We start from the raw sequence: 17,483 nt of genomic DNA, 5'->3' as shown, positions 1-17,483 counted from the left end.
TCTCTCTCTCTCTCTCTCTCCAACTCTCCAACAGGGAAGAAAATGGTGGGGTAGCACGAGAATAGCCATAGCTTTCAACGGTAGAGAAGGTGAGGAAGAAGGAGAAGAGGGTGACCTCTTTTAGTTATTGTCAGCCATGTTAATTAAACTTACGTGTTTACTTAGTGTATGCTTTGGCAATTCAAAACCTTAGTTGCTATTCCTCTTAGCCTTTGAAAATAGGCACTTAAGTATCTACACCCACGACTCAAATTGGTTAATTGTAGAGAGTAGTGGAGTGGGTCTAACATAGCAGAGTTGCTAAGGGATAGCTCCTTTTGTACTTCTTATGGCTCAATATATGTAAAGCCGTAGGCAAGTCTAAAAAGAGTCCATTATTAAGACCAAAGCTCCCGAGGTGTGCACCATACCCCACATAGTGGGCTCAACAAAACCGATAATAGATCCCCAGTCCCACTTACCCTAATATAATTAAAAAAATCAACCATTAATAGGCTACTTAAGGACCTCTCTTCTTAAGCAAGAAAAGAGAAACCAAATGCTCTGATAGTAATGTGATGGAAATGGCCTATGAACTTTGAGAGTAGCGGAATTAGGGAATTAGATAAAGCACTTCTGTGAGATTACTTTGTGAGCATAGCGGGTGAACTTAATTGATGGTAGCAACATAAACATGGTTTAGTTATCTTGGCATGAATAATAATTTTGCAAGAGAGAGAGAGTTTAGACAACATGACAAAAATTGAGGACCAGATTCATACGGAGCCGGTCTCCCCTCTAATAGGCATTTGTATTATAATTTCTCCCATCAAGAGAGACTTGGTACAATACAATCTTTGTGTTCCTTGTGACCTAGGTGATGCAATGAAGATGGAAAGCTTCATGCATCACAAGCATAGCATAAACTTTGTAGAAAGAATTAACTATCCCAAGCCTCAATCCCAAGCCCTCAAACACCTTCGAAGGTGGAGAGAGCTAGCAGGGAATGAGGATAGGGAAGAGGAAGAAGAAATATTCCATAGGAGAAAGAAATAGTTCCTCACTTATCATCACTCTTCTTGCTAGTATAAATAATAGCATAGTAATGAAAATGGAGAAGAAGGCAAGCTTAAGCATTGAAGCATGGCTCTTGGTTGGATTTGCATTCCATAGCCAAGAGTGTTGGTGTAGGCTCTCACTTCTCACAAGCTTGGAGAAGGAGGTGGAGTTCCTCTATTTTCACCAAGTGAGAATGAATCCACAAAATGAGTGTGTGTGTGTGGGTGGTGTATACCCCCCCAACACACCCTTTGCTTGCTTGGGGCGAGTTCTACCTTTTTCTCATGCCTCAAGCTCATTGGACCTCTCTCCCTTTAGCCAATCACATGCAGCATACATTTCAAGTACATGTGTAGCCTTTGGACAAGTGTCCTCCTTACCCCTTAGGGAGAGAGAGCTTGAAAATATCTAGATATTTGTTGGATGGAACTAGAAGCTCATTGGACCCCTCTTTAGCCCAACCAATAGCATTCAAGCACACCATGTGGCTAAGCATAGGGAGAGTGTGACATGTGTCCCATGTGCCCCTTGAGAAAAGGGGTGCCCTTTTGGGTGAGTGGGAGGTTAAGTCAAAGATTCCCCTAAGTTTGGGGCTTTCCCCCTCCTTTGTAGGATCTCTTTTTGACTCAAGCACCTTACCCCCCATGCATGGGAAGCTTCTCAAGCACTTTCCTCATTAAGCATGACAAGCAACTCAAGCACCTTAGTCATCAAGCATGACGAGCACCTCAAGCACCTTAGTCATCAAGCACGACAAGCACCTCAAGCTTAGGTCGGGTTCCCACCTCAAGCTTAGCCCTAGCTTGCTTAAGGTCAAATGACTTTTAACACTAACCATTGGAGGTCTTTAATGAAGCTAGCCCTAAGGTCTTTTAAGCTCCATTAGTTAGCCTTGCTCTTTGACATGCCATCTCTCATTTGGACCCCTTTACCATTGGCCCCGTGTTGAGATAGATCCATAAGCACATGTCTATATTCTAACCCTTGTTCCCATTTATTATCTCGCATTAAATGATCAGTTTAATATGAGAAAATAATTTGGGTTGGTTAGATATTAGATTTTATGACATTCACTATCATTGTGGGAGCACTGTACAGACTAGGAATTGACGATGTGCTTCGAAGATGTGTGCCAGTAAAGGAAAGAATGCAGGTTATCACTGAAGCTTGTAATGGAGATGCAAGAGGCCATTTTTAAACTAACATCACCTATAAGAAAATTCTTCAAGCAGGATTATGTGGCAACAATGATGGCCGATGTGAGGGCTTTTTGTAAAACTTGTGATATATGCCAGAGGATGGGGAAACCTAGAATAGCATACATGACACCTTTAACTCCACTACAACCATTGGGAGTATTTATGAAATGGGGATTGGATCTCATGGGTCCGTTCAAGAAGGCAACTCCAAGAAAGAACATATATATAATTATGGCTACATGTTACGTAAGCAAGTGGGTAGTGGCTAAGGCTATGAACATATATATAATTATGTCTACACTGCAAGATCTACTGCTATGTTCATTTATGAGAATATCATATGCAGATATGGTTGTCCCATTGAAATAGTGTCAGACCATGGCACTCATTTCATCAACAACACAATTTAAATTCTCCTGGGACTGTTTTCAATAAAGCACATGAAATCAACGTCGTATTATCCAAGATACAATGGTGAAGTAGAAAGTAGTAATAAGACAATCACGACCATGCTCACTAAAATTGTGCAGAAGGAGCCGCATCAGTGGGATACAAAGCTTAAGACATCACTATGAGCATATAGAATTGTTCATAAGTTGACTACTGGGAAGACACCATTCAAGATGGTCTATGGTATTGAAGTGGTGGTGCCAATGGAATCTGTTATTCCTAGCTTACGACTGGCAGTTGAGCATAGATTGGACTTCAACCAGAATCTGAAATGTAGGTTGGATGATTTGTTGTGGTTGGATGAAATCAGAAAGAGGGCTCTGCTGGAACAATAAGTTTTTCAACAAAGAAACAAGCATCGACATGACAATAGGATCAAGGTAAGAGAGTTTCAAAGGGGTGATCTAGTACTTTTATATCAATTCAAACTAGGACCAAAGAAGCCGAATGTGAAGATAGCTTGGTCAAGACCTTATAAAGTAGACCGAGTGTTTCCAATGGGACAATGTGACTCAGAGACTTGTCAGGTTTACTGATGCTCGAAGTCTACAATGGGGCCAAAATCAAGTTATACTATTCCAAAGCAAAGGAGATTCCAGTAGAACCATTACCAAATGCAAAAGAAGAACCACTCCACTTATTTTATGTCGAGTCGATTCCAGAACCAGTGGCAACAACTTCATATCAAAATCCAAATGCGAAAAAACGAGCACCAGGTCAGCAACTCAATACCCTCCAGTAACATTCCATTCAAATCCCAGAAGTCAAACCAATCTAGTTCTAGTTTTGTACACCAAGGAAGCCAGTATTGAATCCCACCGAGTTAGCAAACAGGACAACATGCAACACAATGTCAGCATAAAGATAGCGAAGGCAAAGAAATTATCATTGAGACACCGATCCACAATACTCTACTGAATTGGCAGTCTTGAATAAGAGCTTAAGAAGGTAGAGGCATCTTTAGATTCAACAATACAAAGATGATGATACAATTTACTCAGCTCTGGAGACGTTTAAAATGTTGTATGTAAGAGCCATACGGATGGTGGTAGACTGAAAGTTGGGCTAGTTATCATGATCAAACGATATGCAAACTTCCACCACATTCGATTTGTATCCAAGTACTAGATGGGGTTCCCGTATGGTGCTTGACAAATGATGATGACAAAGTTGTACACCCAGCATGCAAAAACTTAACCACTGCGAATCTTCAATCTTTGGGAATACATGTAGAGTTATTACTGGGGCACCAGACCAACATACCAATGTATGAAAGATATCAGGATGCACTGATTAAAGAGATGCTCAGGGTATGGTATGAGGAGGCTTCCTCAGAATGGCGAGCATGGAATCAAGTGTTGTGGATTGCATTGATGAAGACTTTGGCAATTGAGCTAATCGTGGATCTACAAAACTTCAACTCTTAATGTACCAATGGAAAGTTTAGATCAGAAGGATCATTAAGATCACAAACCAGCTTCTTCAGCTAATAGTCGAGGCCTCCAAGATCCCGAAAAAGGACTTAGCAAATAAGGCAAGATCTGAACCCTAAGGGTACCATAAAATGGAATCGAGAAAAAAGGTTAGGGATTGAATAGAAAAAGGGTGTTTTTTTTTTTTAATTCATAGATAAGGAGTTTAAAAAATAGTTCTTGAATGCACGTGATATACATAGTGATGACCCCCCCCCCCGCCCGAGGTCCTATGCTGACACTGGAGGGCTTGATGCACAAAGTTCTTGAGCCCTTCATATGGATTCTCTTCTTCTTCCCGAATCGGAGAGAGACCTCTTTTGGTAGTCTCACAAGGAGGCTTCCTAGGTGTTCTCTCGTCATGGTGATGAGCTTGGAGAATCCCGTGAGCACGGAGCTGCCGTTGCACTTCACTTTGGAGAGATGGATTGCCCATGGCTTGTTGAAGCCTAGAAACAAGATAATTAACAAGCATTGAAGCATCATTAGTAGCTTGCTCATGAGCAAAATCAAAGTTATCAACATTAATTTCACTCTCTTTAATATTGTCAGCCATTCTAACAACTTTTAGGTGTAAACTTTTTAGGTGTACTTTGGCACTTCAAGCCCTAGTTGCTACTCCTCTTTACCCCTTTAGAAAAAGCACTCAAGCTACTGTACCCGCGGCTCGAATACCATTAATTGCAAGGAATAGAAGAGAGGGTCTTTCGACACCAAAACAGCACCGGCTCCTGTCAAGCTTCTAATAGCTCAATAGTGGTTAAGTCGTAGGCAAGCCCCGTAGGACTCCACTATTAAGACCATAGCTCTCGACGGTGATGCCCCGTTAACTGCACAAAGGAAGCGCACTGAAAGGCTGAAAAATCCCTATTCTACTTACTCACAGGCAATTAATAATACCAACCATTTGTAGCTAGCTTGAGGACCTCCCTTCTTGAGCAAGAAAAGAGAAACCTTGAGCTCTGATACCAATGTAACATTTAATGGCCTAAAATCTTTTGTGTAGCGGAATTTAGCATGAACATAGTGGGCATTTCATTAGAGTTGATTCCTAATGAGATTTACAAGAGTGCTTGGGTGGAGAGAGCAACAAAAAGCATAACACCTAGTTAGATAGCATCGACAATACTTTCAAAAGAGAGAGAGCAATTAAGCTATTGACAACAGTTGAGGACCGGATTTGCATGGAGCCGGTCCCCCCTCCAAAAGGCTTTGTATTATGGTTTCTCCCATCAAGAGAGACATTGTACAATACAATTCTTTGTGTTCCTTCAAGACTAGCTAGTGCAATGAAGATGGAAGCTTCATACACCAAGCAAAACACTTAATCAAACACAACTTGAATTATCCCCGTTCTCAGACCCAAGACCTCACACACCTTCGAAGATGGTGAGAGCTAGCAGGGTATGAGAGTAGATTGAGAGGAAAAAGAAGTATCTTACGAGAAAGAAGTACATCTCCTCACATAATCACTCATATTAGCATAGCTTAGCTTAGTAATTAGCTTGGTAGAGAAGATGAGCATGCATTGAAGCTTGGCTCTTGGTTGGATTTGCATCCACATGCCAAGAGAGTGTTGATGTAGGCTTCTATCTCACAAGCTTGGAGTAGGTGATGAGCTCTCCATTAAAGCTTGGGAGGAGATAGAGTATTTTCCCTTCACACATGGTCAAGTGTGAGAGTGTGTGTGTCCATGCCAAGCAAAAATCAGCCCCCTCTCTCTCTTGGGCGAGCCCTAGCTGCTAAATAAGTCTGGCCTTTGCCTCATTGGACCTCCCCAGGTCAAGCCAATAGGGATTAAGCAGCATAAGTGATAGCCTTCTGACATGTGTCCCCCTTTCCCCTTTTGTGAGAGCTTTAGGTAATTAAATAATTAACTAAACTCTCATTGGACCCCTTTGCCTCCTGGCCAATAGGGATCAGGCAAGCCATGGGGCTCCTGAATGCTCATTGGACCCTTTGGGAGACTGCCCAATAGTCTTCTAGGACACTTAATTCTTATTGGTTTCTTTTATTAAATGTTTTTAAATTAATTAAACTAGATTTACTCTAGCTTAATTCTCATTGGTCCACTTCAAGGGTCTTCCAATAGGAATTGGGCACACCTTGTGGGCATCTGGCCTAGGGAGCTGACATGTGTCCCTCATTCCCTTTGTGTAAAGGGAGCCTGTGTGTGTGTGTGTGGCTTTTTCTCTCATCCCCTAGCTTTGGGGCTCGCCCCCTCCCATGTAGGGATGTAGAAAAACTTTTAGGGCACACACAAAGCATCCAATTTTTTTCTAGGGTTGACCTTTGGACACAACCTTTGAATTTTGGAACCTTAGCATTTTGGAAGTCTTAATGGGCTGAACCTTAGGGTCTTTTTGGCCCATTGTTTCACATGGCTCTTTTGCAGATGGCCCCCCCTTTGGATCCCTATTTTCCCTCCTTTGGATCCCTACTGTGGCCGGTCTGCTAACTTAACCAATATTCTAGCTTTTTCTCCCTTGGCACTTCCCCACATTAAATGATCAGTTTAATATGAGAAAATCATTTAGGAGAATTAGATATTGATTATTATGACAATTGCCACCAGATTAACATGCTTTTTTGGAATCTAATTGGGCTGGTTGTTATGACATGCGAGTGTCCACAAGTGATTTTGTTTCATGCTCAATAGTTCATGCATATCATGGTTGAGCAAGAAGCAACCTACTAAAGCCACTTCCAATTGTGAGGTTGAGTACATGGTAGTCTTCACAACTACGATTGACTGTGTATGGCTCAAACGCCTTATGGCTGATTTGGATGTTGGATAGGACACTACCAACATCATCTATAGTGATATTCAGAGCGCATTGGCAGTTGCGAGGAGCCCATTTTTTCATGCTCGTTCAAAGCACATTGAGGTGCATTGTCACTATGTCAGAGAGAGACTCTCAGTGGGAGAGATCAACTTGGCTTATGTGCCAACACATGAGAACCTTGCAGATCTTTTCACAAAGGCATTTCCTTGTGAGAATTTCCAAGATTTTTGCAAATCTTTGGGCTTGCTTTGTTTTGTGGATTGATCATGCAATTAGGGCATGGCACTTCCCTATACACTATGTGCCAACTCTTGTTCACCGCATCACTCCCAGGGGAGATTTTTTACCACATATATGGGGTGGTGATGTGTGTGAACACACTTAGGACCGCCGAGGCATTTTTTCCCTCACTAGGAGGTTTTCTCCCCCGTGCATTGTATATACGTCCATCACTCTAGGACTAACTTATCTTTTCATTGTGCACTTAGAAATATACTCTCTGTTGTGCACCTTGAGCTTCTTCATCTCCTCCAAGCTGTGTGTGTTTCCCTGCAACCCTATTTCCAACAATTTCATGCATAACTTCTTCATGTATATCATGTATAGACATGGCCTACATCATAAGCGCATCATCCATCACATTCATAACATGCATCATGTCCAAATCAACACACATTGGTCCATTGGTGTCAAGATCCACATAAGGGAATACATTAAAACATCTCAATTCCCTCTTTTGGTTTGCCAAAAAATCAGCCAAAGAGAGGTCATCATCATCATCCAAAGCAGTGGAAAAATGCATATTAACTTCTATGTGCTCTTTGGCAACAATGTAATTTTGTAGACTAGATTCCCATCAGAGCATGTATGTGGTCTCATCTCCATCGGACTCACATTTAAAAAGCTTCTTCTTTGTATTGTATGCAAGAATTTCTCCCTTGTAAAGCTTTGTCTCCCAATCGAGGGGATTGGTTTGCTTTGCCCAATCAATCGCATAAGCAAAAGCAAGGTACATGACTTCGTGGCCCTCTAAAGTGCAACAAAATGCATTCGAAGGCAGCCCATTAACGGTAGAAGACCTTGCCATGGCGCGATGGAGTGTACTGGGGCGCTCCAAGGTTTGTTCTATGCATGCTCTGTTCTTTTTGTTGCACAGAGCCCAAAGGTGAAAATTAAGAGAGTGTAAGAGTTTTGAGGCTTTGGTCCTTTCCTAAGCATTTGACTGTGGCCCATTGACTGTGGCCCAACTTTGGGCCATTGATGCAAGCATCCAACCAACGATAGAGATTTTTTCTCCTCCCTCATGCTTTGGCTTCCATGAATTTGGCCCAATGATGCAAACATCCATCCAACGATGGATATTTTTTCTCCTCCCTCATGCTCTGGCTTCCATAGCCATAGAAGCTAGAACTCGACTCTCCTAAAAATGATTGTGTAATGAAGACTAGTTAGCGACAATTTTTTAGGCAAAACAAGATTTGTCGATTAATTTCAAGGCATGGGCTAGCAATTAGAAACAGTTGCATTCGGGTTTCGCTAAATTTGCATGTTGTAAAAATTAGGCAAAGTGGTTGTGTTTACAAGACACTTCAGTGTCCCAAGACACTTGATGTCCAATTGAAGAACTAGTGTTAACACATTCATAGTTTTCTGTATCTATCGGAGGCGATATGGTTCTCCTATTTTGTACCGCAACATTCAACCTATTATTTATATGTTATTTCAACTTGAAGCATTCAGTCATTTTTGTGATGCAACATTTTGACACTATACGCAAATGTTTTTACATTTGGCCCTGCCATTTTTTGTATTTGAAGCATTTATACAAATGAGAAACAATGTCGATATCAACTTTCAGGCTGACGCCTCGCAATTCTTTCAAGTTATGTTGTTGTTGGTCAATTTTTTAATGTCTTTGAAGGCTCAGATTTTTTTACAATGGCTAATTGAGGTGCTGCCAATCACCAAATTTGTACACTTGCAGGCGTGGATATGCACGTCGATATCTATGGTTATGCAGCATCAATATCACATTCAATATATGCATCAATGTTATAGCATAGCGACTCATATATCGATTGATGCTCTGGTTACGACGCTCATATCGACGTCTCGAGTCTAAACACCAAATTCATCTGCGTCGATATATGCGTCACAAGTGTGAAGAGCCTCTTGTAGTGCCAGTTTATAAGATTTTTGTTTTTGTGAGCTCTAACCTACTCCCTCCCGAGTCCCCATCTGCCTTTTGTCGTTGGCTTATAGTGCTCGGAACCGTGGAGAGTGATGCAAGGGGGGGTGTGACAAGCTCTTGATCTCCCATGTCGTTCCACATGGAGGCGTGCAGGCACAAAAGGAAGTTATATCTTGAAGCTACAATACTACTTGTCCTCCCTCATTGACTTGAGGACGCCCACTTAGATGCTCCCCTATACTCTCTCAAAATCTCCATTCTATTGAATGATTGTTTGTTTTAATACAAATGAACCCAACATTGAACAGTGCTCTAGTATTTGCTTTTTGTGTGAGAATTGCTTAGGTGCTTTTTTTAGAGGGAGGAAAGCCACGCTCTTGAAGCTTGGCCAACCTCTTTCAAATAACAGTGACATGCACACCAAGCGCCTGAGAGAGAGAGAGCGAGAGAGAGGAGGAGAAGAAGAAGAAGAGAGTTTTAACGTCGTAGGAAACTATCCCAAGAGACCTTAAAGATCTAGCCGAGAGAGAGAGAGAGAGCGCAAAGCAGCAGCAGCTATGACGGAGGAGGAGCTCAGGAAAGCTGAGGCAAAAGAGGAAGAAGAAATTATCTTCAGGTCTCAGCTGCAACCGGCACCTATCCCCTCCGACCTCTCCTTGCCCCAATTCGTGCTACAGCATGTTGATGACTACCCAGACTCCATCGCCATTGTTGACGCTGCCAGCGACAAACAATTTACGCACGCACAGGTTTGTCTCTCTTAGTGCACATATGCACATGATCTCTCTCTCTCTCTCTCTCTCTCTCTCTCTCTCTCTCTCACACACACACACACACACACACACACACACACACACACACGCACGCACTCAAATCGCTTCTCACACATGATACCTTTGCAGCCGTGCATACAAAGTTGTGTAAAAGCTAGATGAAGGTGAGTCTAGGTCATACTGGTGGAAGGGTGTTAATCCTTCTATGTCTAGTACTCCATGTGCTCCAAACCACTCTCTCACCTGAGAGTACCAAGGCCCTTGCTAGCCTGACCATGAAATCTGCATGGAGTTCTGGCACCCTCCCTCAAGTTCATGATGATGTGGTAAGTCAGAATGTGGGAAGCATTATGGCAATTTGTCTAAAAATTCTTGTGCAAATTTAGGCTAGTGCAGGCCATGGCCACCACAATTTAGAACACACAAATGGGTACATACAATTGATATGTGTATGCAAGAAAGTGCTTAGTGCATCTTGATGTAGTACTTTTTTTTTCGTATATGTACGTACAGAAACTAACTCCTGTTTGTTCGTGACGTAGGTTCGCTCGCTATGCTTTAATGTGGCTGTTGGGTTAATCAAACATTTCAACATTCAAAAAGGAGATGTGGTATGTTTGTTGCTTCCTAACATGCCCGAGTATCCAATCCTAGTCTTCGGCATTCTCACTGCTGGCGGTGTCTTCACGGGTGCTAATACATCCTCCCACCCTCAAGAGCTTGAAAAACAAATCAAGCACTCTGAGGCTAAACTTGTAATTACTGACACACACTCCTTTGCAAAAGTAAAGCATCTTGTAAACCAAGTGCCCATAGCTATTATAAGCAGTGATAATCCTCCTGAAGGCACCGCTAATGCAAGGGTTCTCTTTGATACTGACGCCACTTTTGTGACTCTCCCTCAAGTTTCTCAAGAAGATCTATGTGCCCTTCCGTTTTCATCAGGTACTACCGGCATTTCCAAAGGGGTTATGATCACTCATAGAAACCTCATTGCTAATCTTTGCTCCACTCTCTTCGACCTCGACAAAGTAAATCCGGGTGAAAATGTGACACTTGGACTAATGCCTTTCTTCCATATCTATGGTTTTACCGGAATTTGTTGCTCTACTCTGAGGACCAAGGGCAAGGTAGTGGTTCTTGCAAAGTTTGAACTTCGCCTCTTTCTAGATGCCCTCATCAAGCACGAGGTTAGATTTGCCCCCATTGTGCCTCCCATTATCCTTGCCTTGGTGAAAAGCCCTGTCGTCGATGAGTATGATCTATCTAAGCTCAAACTACTCGGTGTTATGAGTGCGGCCGCACCGCTTGCACCGGACCTCCAAGAGGGTTTCGAAGAGAAGTTTCCTGGAGTAGTCATTCAAGAGGTATGCTTCTCTGGGGTTTTTTGAGTAATTGTTGAAATGTCTGCACTCGAGTGCATGTTCAGTAAGCACTTGCTTTCATTGTAGTCAATGGGCCTTGACACAACAATTTCTGATGATAGAAAGCAACTTGTTGTTTTGAATATCAAGATTCTATAAAGTAAATCTCCTTCAAAACTGTGGAAATTTCTAAACATATGGTCTACCATGATTACAATTCTGTGATTCCTTTGAATGATGGTGGACAATGTCTGAACAGGCTTATGGGCTGACAGAGCATAGCTGCATTACGCTGTCACATTGCGCCCCAGACCACCCTCGAGGCATTGCAAAGAAAGGCTCTGTGGGCTTTATTTTGCCCAACTTGGAGGTGAAGTTTGTGGACACTCAGACCGGAAAGTCTATGCCTCGGAACTCTCTTGGCGAGCTCTGCGTCCGAAGTCAGTGTGTGACAAAAGGTATGTACTCACAGACACATACATATGCACATGTGTGCGCATAGAACATCTCTCTCTCCCTCTCTCTCTCTCTCTTCTCTTCTCTTCCCTGAGAAAAATAAGAGATACAAAAAATGGAGCGCCATGAGGCTGGGAAGGCTAGAAACAATCAAAATAAATCCTATAGGCATCAAAAGTGATGTCCCCAGCATCATAAGCGAAATGCAGCGCTTGACCAAGCGACAATTTGAAATAGGAAAACGAGTCAACATCAGTGCCTTGAAACATTAATGAGTTTCGGTGATGTCAAATGGCCCACAGAATCCAAAATCTGACCCAATCAAAAAACACTGTAAACTGAAATTGCAGAGACTGGAGCACCCCAGAAAGCCAAAACCGTCTATATGAAAAATGCCGGAAGGAAAATGCACCTGAAGAGCAGCAGATACTTGCCGAATGAAGGATCTAGGGAGCGATAACCCCACAATAGGTGTGGCACAGTCTCCTTAGCTTCATTGCATCTGAGACAATGAGAAGGCGCAATATGCCGTGCATGCAATAAGTTGCCAACAGGTATAGCTCCCACTAAGCAACGCCACAAGAAAATACGTTCCTTCAGAGGTAGATGACTCTGCCAAATGCTAGACAATGTTCGTTGCCACCACAAGGATGACTTGGACTGACTACTATGATGCACAATCAATGCATCAGATTGCAAGAGGGCATAAACATGGTGGCTGAAATGCATTCTAGTCTCCAATCAAAGAAGCGGGAGTCTACAACCAGAGAAATGGGTGCATGATCAGCAAGCATCCTTTGAAATTTTTCGACAAAGAGGAGAATAGTGGAGTCTCAACCGAAAACTGTATGCCGCATCAACAAACGAAAGAACATGACCTGTGTCATCCACCACCTGATGTACGTGGCATATTCCTTTTTGAGTTCTAAAGAAAATACGCTTGGCGAGAAGATCGTTGGACCAAAGTTGAAGAGAGTGCCTTGCTCCAATGCAGACTTTCCAATCAAAGGGAGTTTCCTAGAGAGGATTGTCGATCATGCCATGCAAAATGCGAAGTGACACCCTTCCAATCAACATTGAGAGAAGAAGCAAATTGACATCCTAGAATATGTTCTTCAAGCTTCCCAAAAATGACATCTAATAGGTCGGTCGCCAATGACCAAAGGATGGCATGACAATATGCACAGACAAATGTGATACTCTGAGTGTCCAGGGTTGTTGCTGCTCCACCAAGACTGGCAATAGCATAGCTTTCCGAGCCAAAACATGACTTCACAAATCTAAAATATTCATCCCTCCAAGGCGCTTGGGAGAACACAACTTGTCCATAGATAAAGGCCAAAGAGTCTTTCTGTTAGACGAGGTGCGCTAGAAATGCTCCACACTACTAGACATAAGGGACTGCAAGTGCAATTGAGACCAAGATAACAGAGGTGCACAAAATAAAACTGCACATAAGCCATGAGAATGCGCTGGACAATCCTGAGACGCACATGTAGTGGCAAAGTGGACAATTTCCAATAAATACAGATATTGGAGTACCCAGTCCAGTTTCTGCGCAGCTAATGCATCCCAACCCAGCGGATGACCCAAATGGCGAACTATGGTGTGCGGAGGAACAATCTACCCTGGCCACAATATCTTATGCCAGTCACACTTATTCAAAGGTAATAGCTTGGACTTACGAAAATTAACTTTAAGGCCTGCCGCCATTCCAAACAAGTGAAGAGCATGCATAATTTTCTCCACATCATCGTAATGATTGCAAGGCATAAATAAAGAGTCATCCGCATGGGCCTGTCCGATAAAGTGTTGCCCAAATGGTTATGTCAGGCCCTGCAATCTACTAGTGGAGTTCAAGAAATCCAAATACATAAGCAAGGGGTGAGTAGTGATTGCATAAAGCAAAGAACTGAGAGGACATCCTTGGCTTACTGAACGTCCCAGAGGCCAAGAATCTGTAAGAAATCCATCCAACAAACCTGCAGAAGTGTTGTGTGCATAAGAGAAAAATACCACGCGGGACAGCTTAGGCCCAAATCACAACTGTTGCATGGTATCTGCAATGTAGTCCCAAAGAATAGAATCAAAGGCCTTTTCAATGTCAACCTTCTTGACCAAGACATCCTGTTGAGTGTACTTCGCATATTTCATTCCAATGATGACATTCATGAGGTTATCAGTAATGTGACGTCGTGGAATGAAGCCATACATTTTGGCCATCAATTTATATACCATAGGCATGAGCGTAATTGGCCGCCAATGAGAGAATTCTTCACATAGTGCATGCTTGGGTATCAACTTGAGCAAGCCTTCTTTTCATGGAGGGCAGTTCCTGCTACTCCCAGGCCGTAGTCATCATGATCAGCAATGGCAGCTTTAGGTAATCCCAAAATGACACGAAAAATTCCATAGTAAGACTATTGTAACCGGGAGCTTTTCAACGTCCCAAATCAAGCAAGCTGGCATACAATTTCGTCTCGGTGAAAGCAACTTCCAAGTCTTGAGCCTGCTGCATGGAAAGAATGGGAGTAACATACAATAGAAACAAGCGGCACATTTGGCAAGCTTCTTGCGTGGGAGATGAAGGAGCCTCAAAGATCTTGCCATAATGAGAGTGCAGGGCCCGTGCCATCTCTTGTTAGGAGGAGGTCCACTCCGCTGATGATAGTTTTAAGTCTTTGGATAACTTTTAAGTGCCTAGAATGATGTAAATGCTGGAAGAATTGTTTAGAGGCACAGCCTTTATCTATAAAAGCCTGTTGACGAGCTCCACTTTGCCATTTGGCCAACTTCCTCACATCGTTATGTTGTAACATAGTGTGAGCGCGCGTGTGCAATCACATATTGAATGCAAATTTTCTTTATGTTCTTTGTTGCATGTGTTGCACACACACGAGCGGGCAGACAAGAACATGAAAAAGCAGCTATTTCCGTATTGTTTCTCCCTATAGTGCTCAACATCATGAGCTAACGCATACGTAGTTTGATGCGGTTAATTGGGACAGGGAATTGTCGTCTCCAAGGCCGGTAATTCCATGGCTCACTTCAATGGATTGCTGCTTCAAGGCCGTTGATCGCATGTCCCCAACCTGACAGAGCTAGTTGTGCAACTCCTCCATCCTAATAGCTCATGTCGCTGTCTTCATATGCAATCTGGGAATCATAGTGGAACTGTGTCAAGAATTTCAAACAGGCCCGTGTACGTGTGCGTGTGTGTGAGAGAGAGATTTGCTCAAATGTCGGTATGCATGCTTTATGCAACAGTCTGAAAAGGGTGACTTATAGAACAGAAGAAGAAGCCTTTTTGTGCATTATGTTCTTTTGAGAGGGCAGCATGTCAAAACCCAAAAGTGCATTCATTTGCTCTGCCTGAAGAGGGTTGATGATGATAGGCTATTACAAGAACCCGGAGGCCACCAACAGCACCATAGATGAGCGTGGCTGGCTTCACACTGGCGATGTTGGCTACATTGATGATGATGGGGACATCTTTATTGTGGAAAGAATCAAAGAACTCATCAAGTATAAAGGCTTTCAAGTAAGATACAGACTTTCTGCTTTTTTATTTTGCTAGAAAAGCATATTTTGTGAATTAAAGTGAAGCACTACAACAAGAGAATCCTGTAGCGACCCAAGGAATTAAACGAGCTGATTGTATGTTTGTGAGACTCAAAGGATTTGAAAGGTATCGATTGGATATATGAATTGCAGGTACCTCCGGCGGAACTAGAGGCTATTTTGATATCAAATCCAGAAATCAACGATGCAGCGGTTGTACCGTAAGCCCCCTCTTATAGCATGTATTTATAGTAGGTGGGAATGTGGAGGCTCTTAGTGTATGGTTCATTTTGATTCCTTTTAATTTCTTTTACAGCATGCCTGATGAAGAAGCTGGGGAAATACCTGCAGCCTGTGTTGTGCTTGCACCTGGCAGCTTATTGACAAAGGAGGATGTGATCAATTTTGTAGCATCAAAGGTAGGTGCAAACCTTTTTTCATCTTTTACACATTGTTTCCGCCCATTCAGATTAAATTGCTGACACCTTTGATGTATGGAAAGGGGATGTTTTATGTTTGGTTTTCCTATATTCTTCAACTTCAGGAGATAGATGCCACATACCCAGCTAGGGTAAAGGAGCCCCCAAGTTAGGAGCGGATCCACCCCCAGTTTAGAGACCAAAAACTTGGCTATTCTTAGAATCTTGCTTATGTGTCTTGTTGTGATTTGTTGAAAAGTGTACCATTTTAAAATCATGGAGATATACTCCTAATGGCTCCAAAAAAAAAAAACTCACTACCAAAGAAACTCTAAAGAGATGAAAAGGCTAGAGAAAAAGAAAACAAGAAAAAAAGTACAAATAAATGAATACAGACCCGAATCACCTAGACCCGAATCACCTCTTTATATATGGATATGAAAAGTCTTTTGCCTTTTGAGTGTTCATTTCTTAAACTCACCCTTCACTTATTCATTTGAGATGTTTTGAAAGGATATTTATTTTTCTGAAATTAGGGGACCCTCTTGGGCCTTGAGTGTTTCTAATGCTTCAAAAAACCTCAAAATTGAATTTTCTCAAACGGAGCATTGAAAAAGCAATTTAAAAATATCAATCTTGGTATCATTTAATTTGCCTTTTCATGAGGATTCTGGTGCAAAGTTGAAATATTCAAAATGATTAGATTTGTGAAATCCCCCCCCCCCTCTCTAAACCAGCGCCTTTACCCCGGGTGTCATACTTGGGGGCACGGGATTGCTCTCCTATTCTCTAGGCTAGCTTGTGTAGGCGGTCTTGTCCCCAACTACACTCTTAAGTATGTGGATCCTTCCTCGTAGTCGTTCATAATATTGTCCTGTATGGGAATTATAGTGGAAGCTTGTCAGGAGATTTCTTGTGATTGCAAGCAATGGGCATGCAGCATTAGACTCTGGAATGGTTTTCTTGCAATTGCAGGTGGCTTCGTACAAGAAGGTCAGGTTGGTGGACTTTGTGGACACCATTCCAAAAACAGCTGCAGGCAAGATTTTACGAAGGAATGTGAAACAGGAGCTCCTCAAGCGCCTAGTGCGGCCTACTGGTGATGCCAACATCAATATTAAACCTTGACAACTGATCAGAGCCTTTCTCAACCATGATTATTTTGTAGCAGACTAACAAGACGTTGTTAACTTATCTATTTTCTCTTTCATTCTGTTTTAATGGAGGAGCCAAGTGCGTGCCAACACTCCACGCACTATTGTGGTGATGCTCTCATGCAAATCTTGGCTAACTCAAGTGTTCCCCTCCCCTAGGCATAGCCTATCTCGAGGGGCGTACAAAACTGTAAGGTGTGAGTGTAGGAGTGATAAGGTATATGTGGTTTGTGGGAAGAGTGTAATCTCTCTCTCTCTCTCTCTCTCTCTCTCTCTCTCTCTCTCTCAGTGTTTCTGTTTAGTTAGTTTCTTTCTTCTTATCCAAATCTTGTATCAGATTCACCATGATGTAACTCTTTGGTCTCATAGGTCATTTTGGCCTTTAGAAGACATTAATATAATTGGTTGTTTCTCAGTCTTGTAAAGTAAACAAATGAGGATAGTTTGGAGGTGGTGTTAAGCTTGTGCAACAAATTGTTCAAATTGCCATTCACATCAATAGAGAAGCTATAGATGTGTACAATGATTTGTGAATTTCTTTTAATATAGTGTATGGAAGGACTTGCTATTTATTTGTCGCCAAGAGAGATCTGGAAAGAGAAAGATAGGCAGATGGTATG

At 42.3% G+C, this 17,483-nt stretch overlaps 1 protein-coding gene across 1 annotated transcript; it reads left to right on the top strand.

The window, feature by feature from the left end:
- Positions 1 to 9,553: 9,553 nt before the first annotated feature.
- On the top strand, positions 9,554 to 17,100 carry LOC147454482 (4-coumarate--CoA ligase-like 1). Its single transcript, XM_086516420.1, has 7 exons — positions 9,554 to 9,885; positions 10,452 to 11,276; positions 11,533 to 11,731; positions 15,125 to 15,270; positions 15,444 to 15,511; positions 15,607 to 15,709; positions 16,685 to 17,100. The coding sequence occupies exons 1-7, from the start codon at positions 9,694 to 9,696 to the stop codon at positions 16,835 to 16,837; spliced, it is 1,686 nt and encodes a 561-aa protein (XP_086372546.1). The 5' UTR covers positions 9,554 to 9,693; the 3' UTR covers positions 16,838 to 17,100.
- The last annotated feature ends 383 nt before the right edge of the window (positions 17,101 to 17,483 follow it).

This window comes from Adiantum capillus-veneris, chromosome 7 (genome assembly GCF_014529385.1).
Source record: "Adiantum capillus-veneris isolate H3 chromosome 7, ASM1452938v2, whole genome shotgun sequence".
Taxonomy (NCBI): Eukaryota; Viridiplantae; Streptophyta; class Polypodiopsida; order Polypodiales; family Pteridaceae; genus Adiantum; species Adiantum capillus-veneris.
This window is presented reverse-complemented; position numbering and strand designations above follow the sequence as displayed.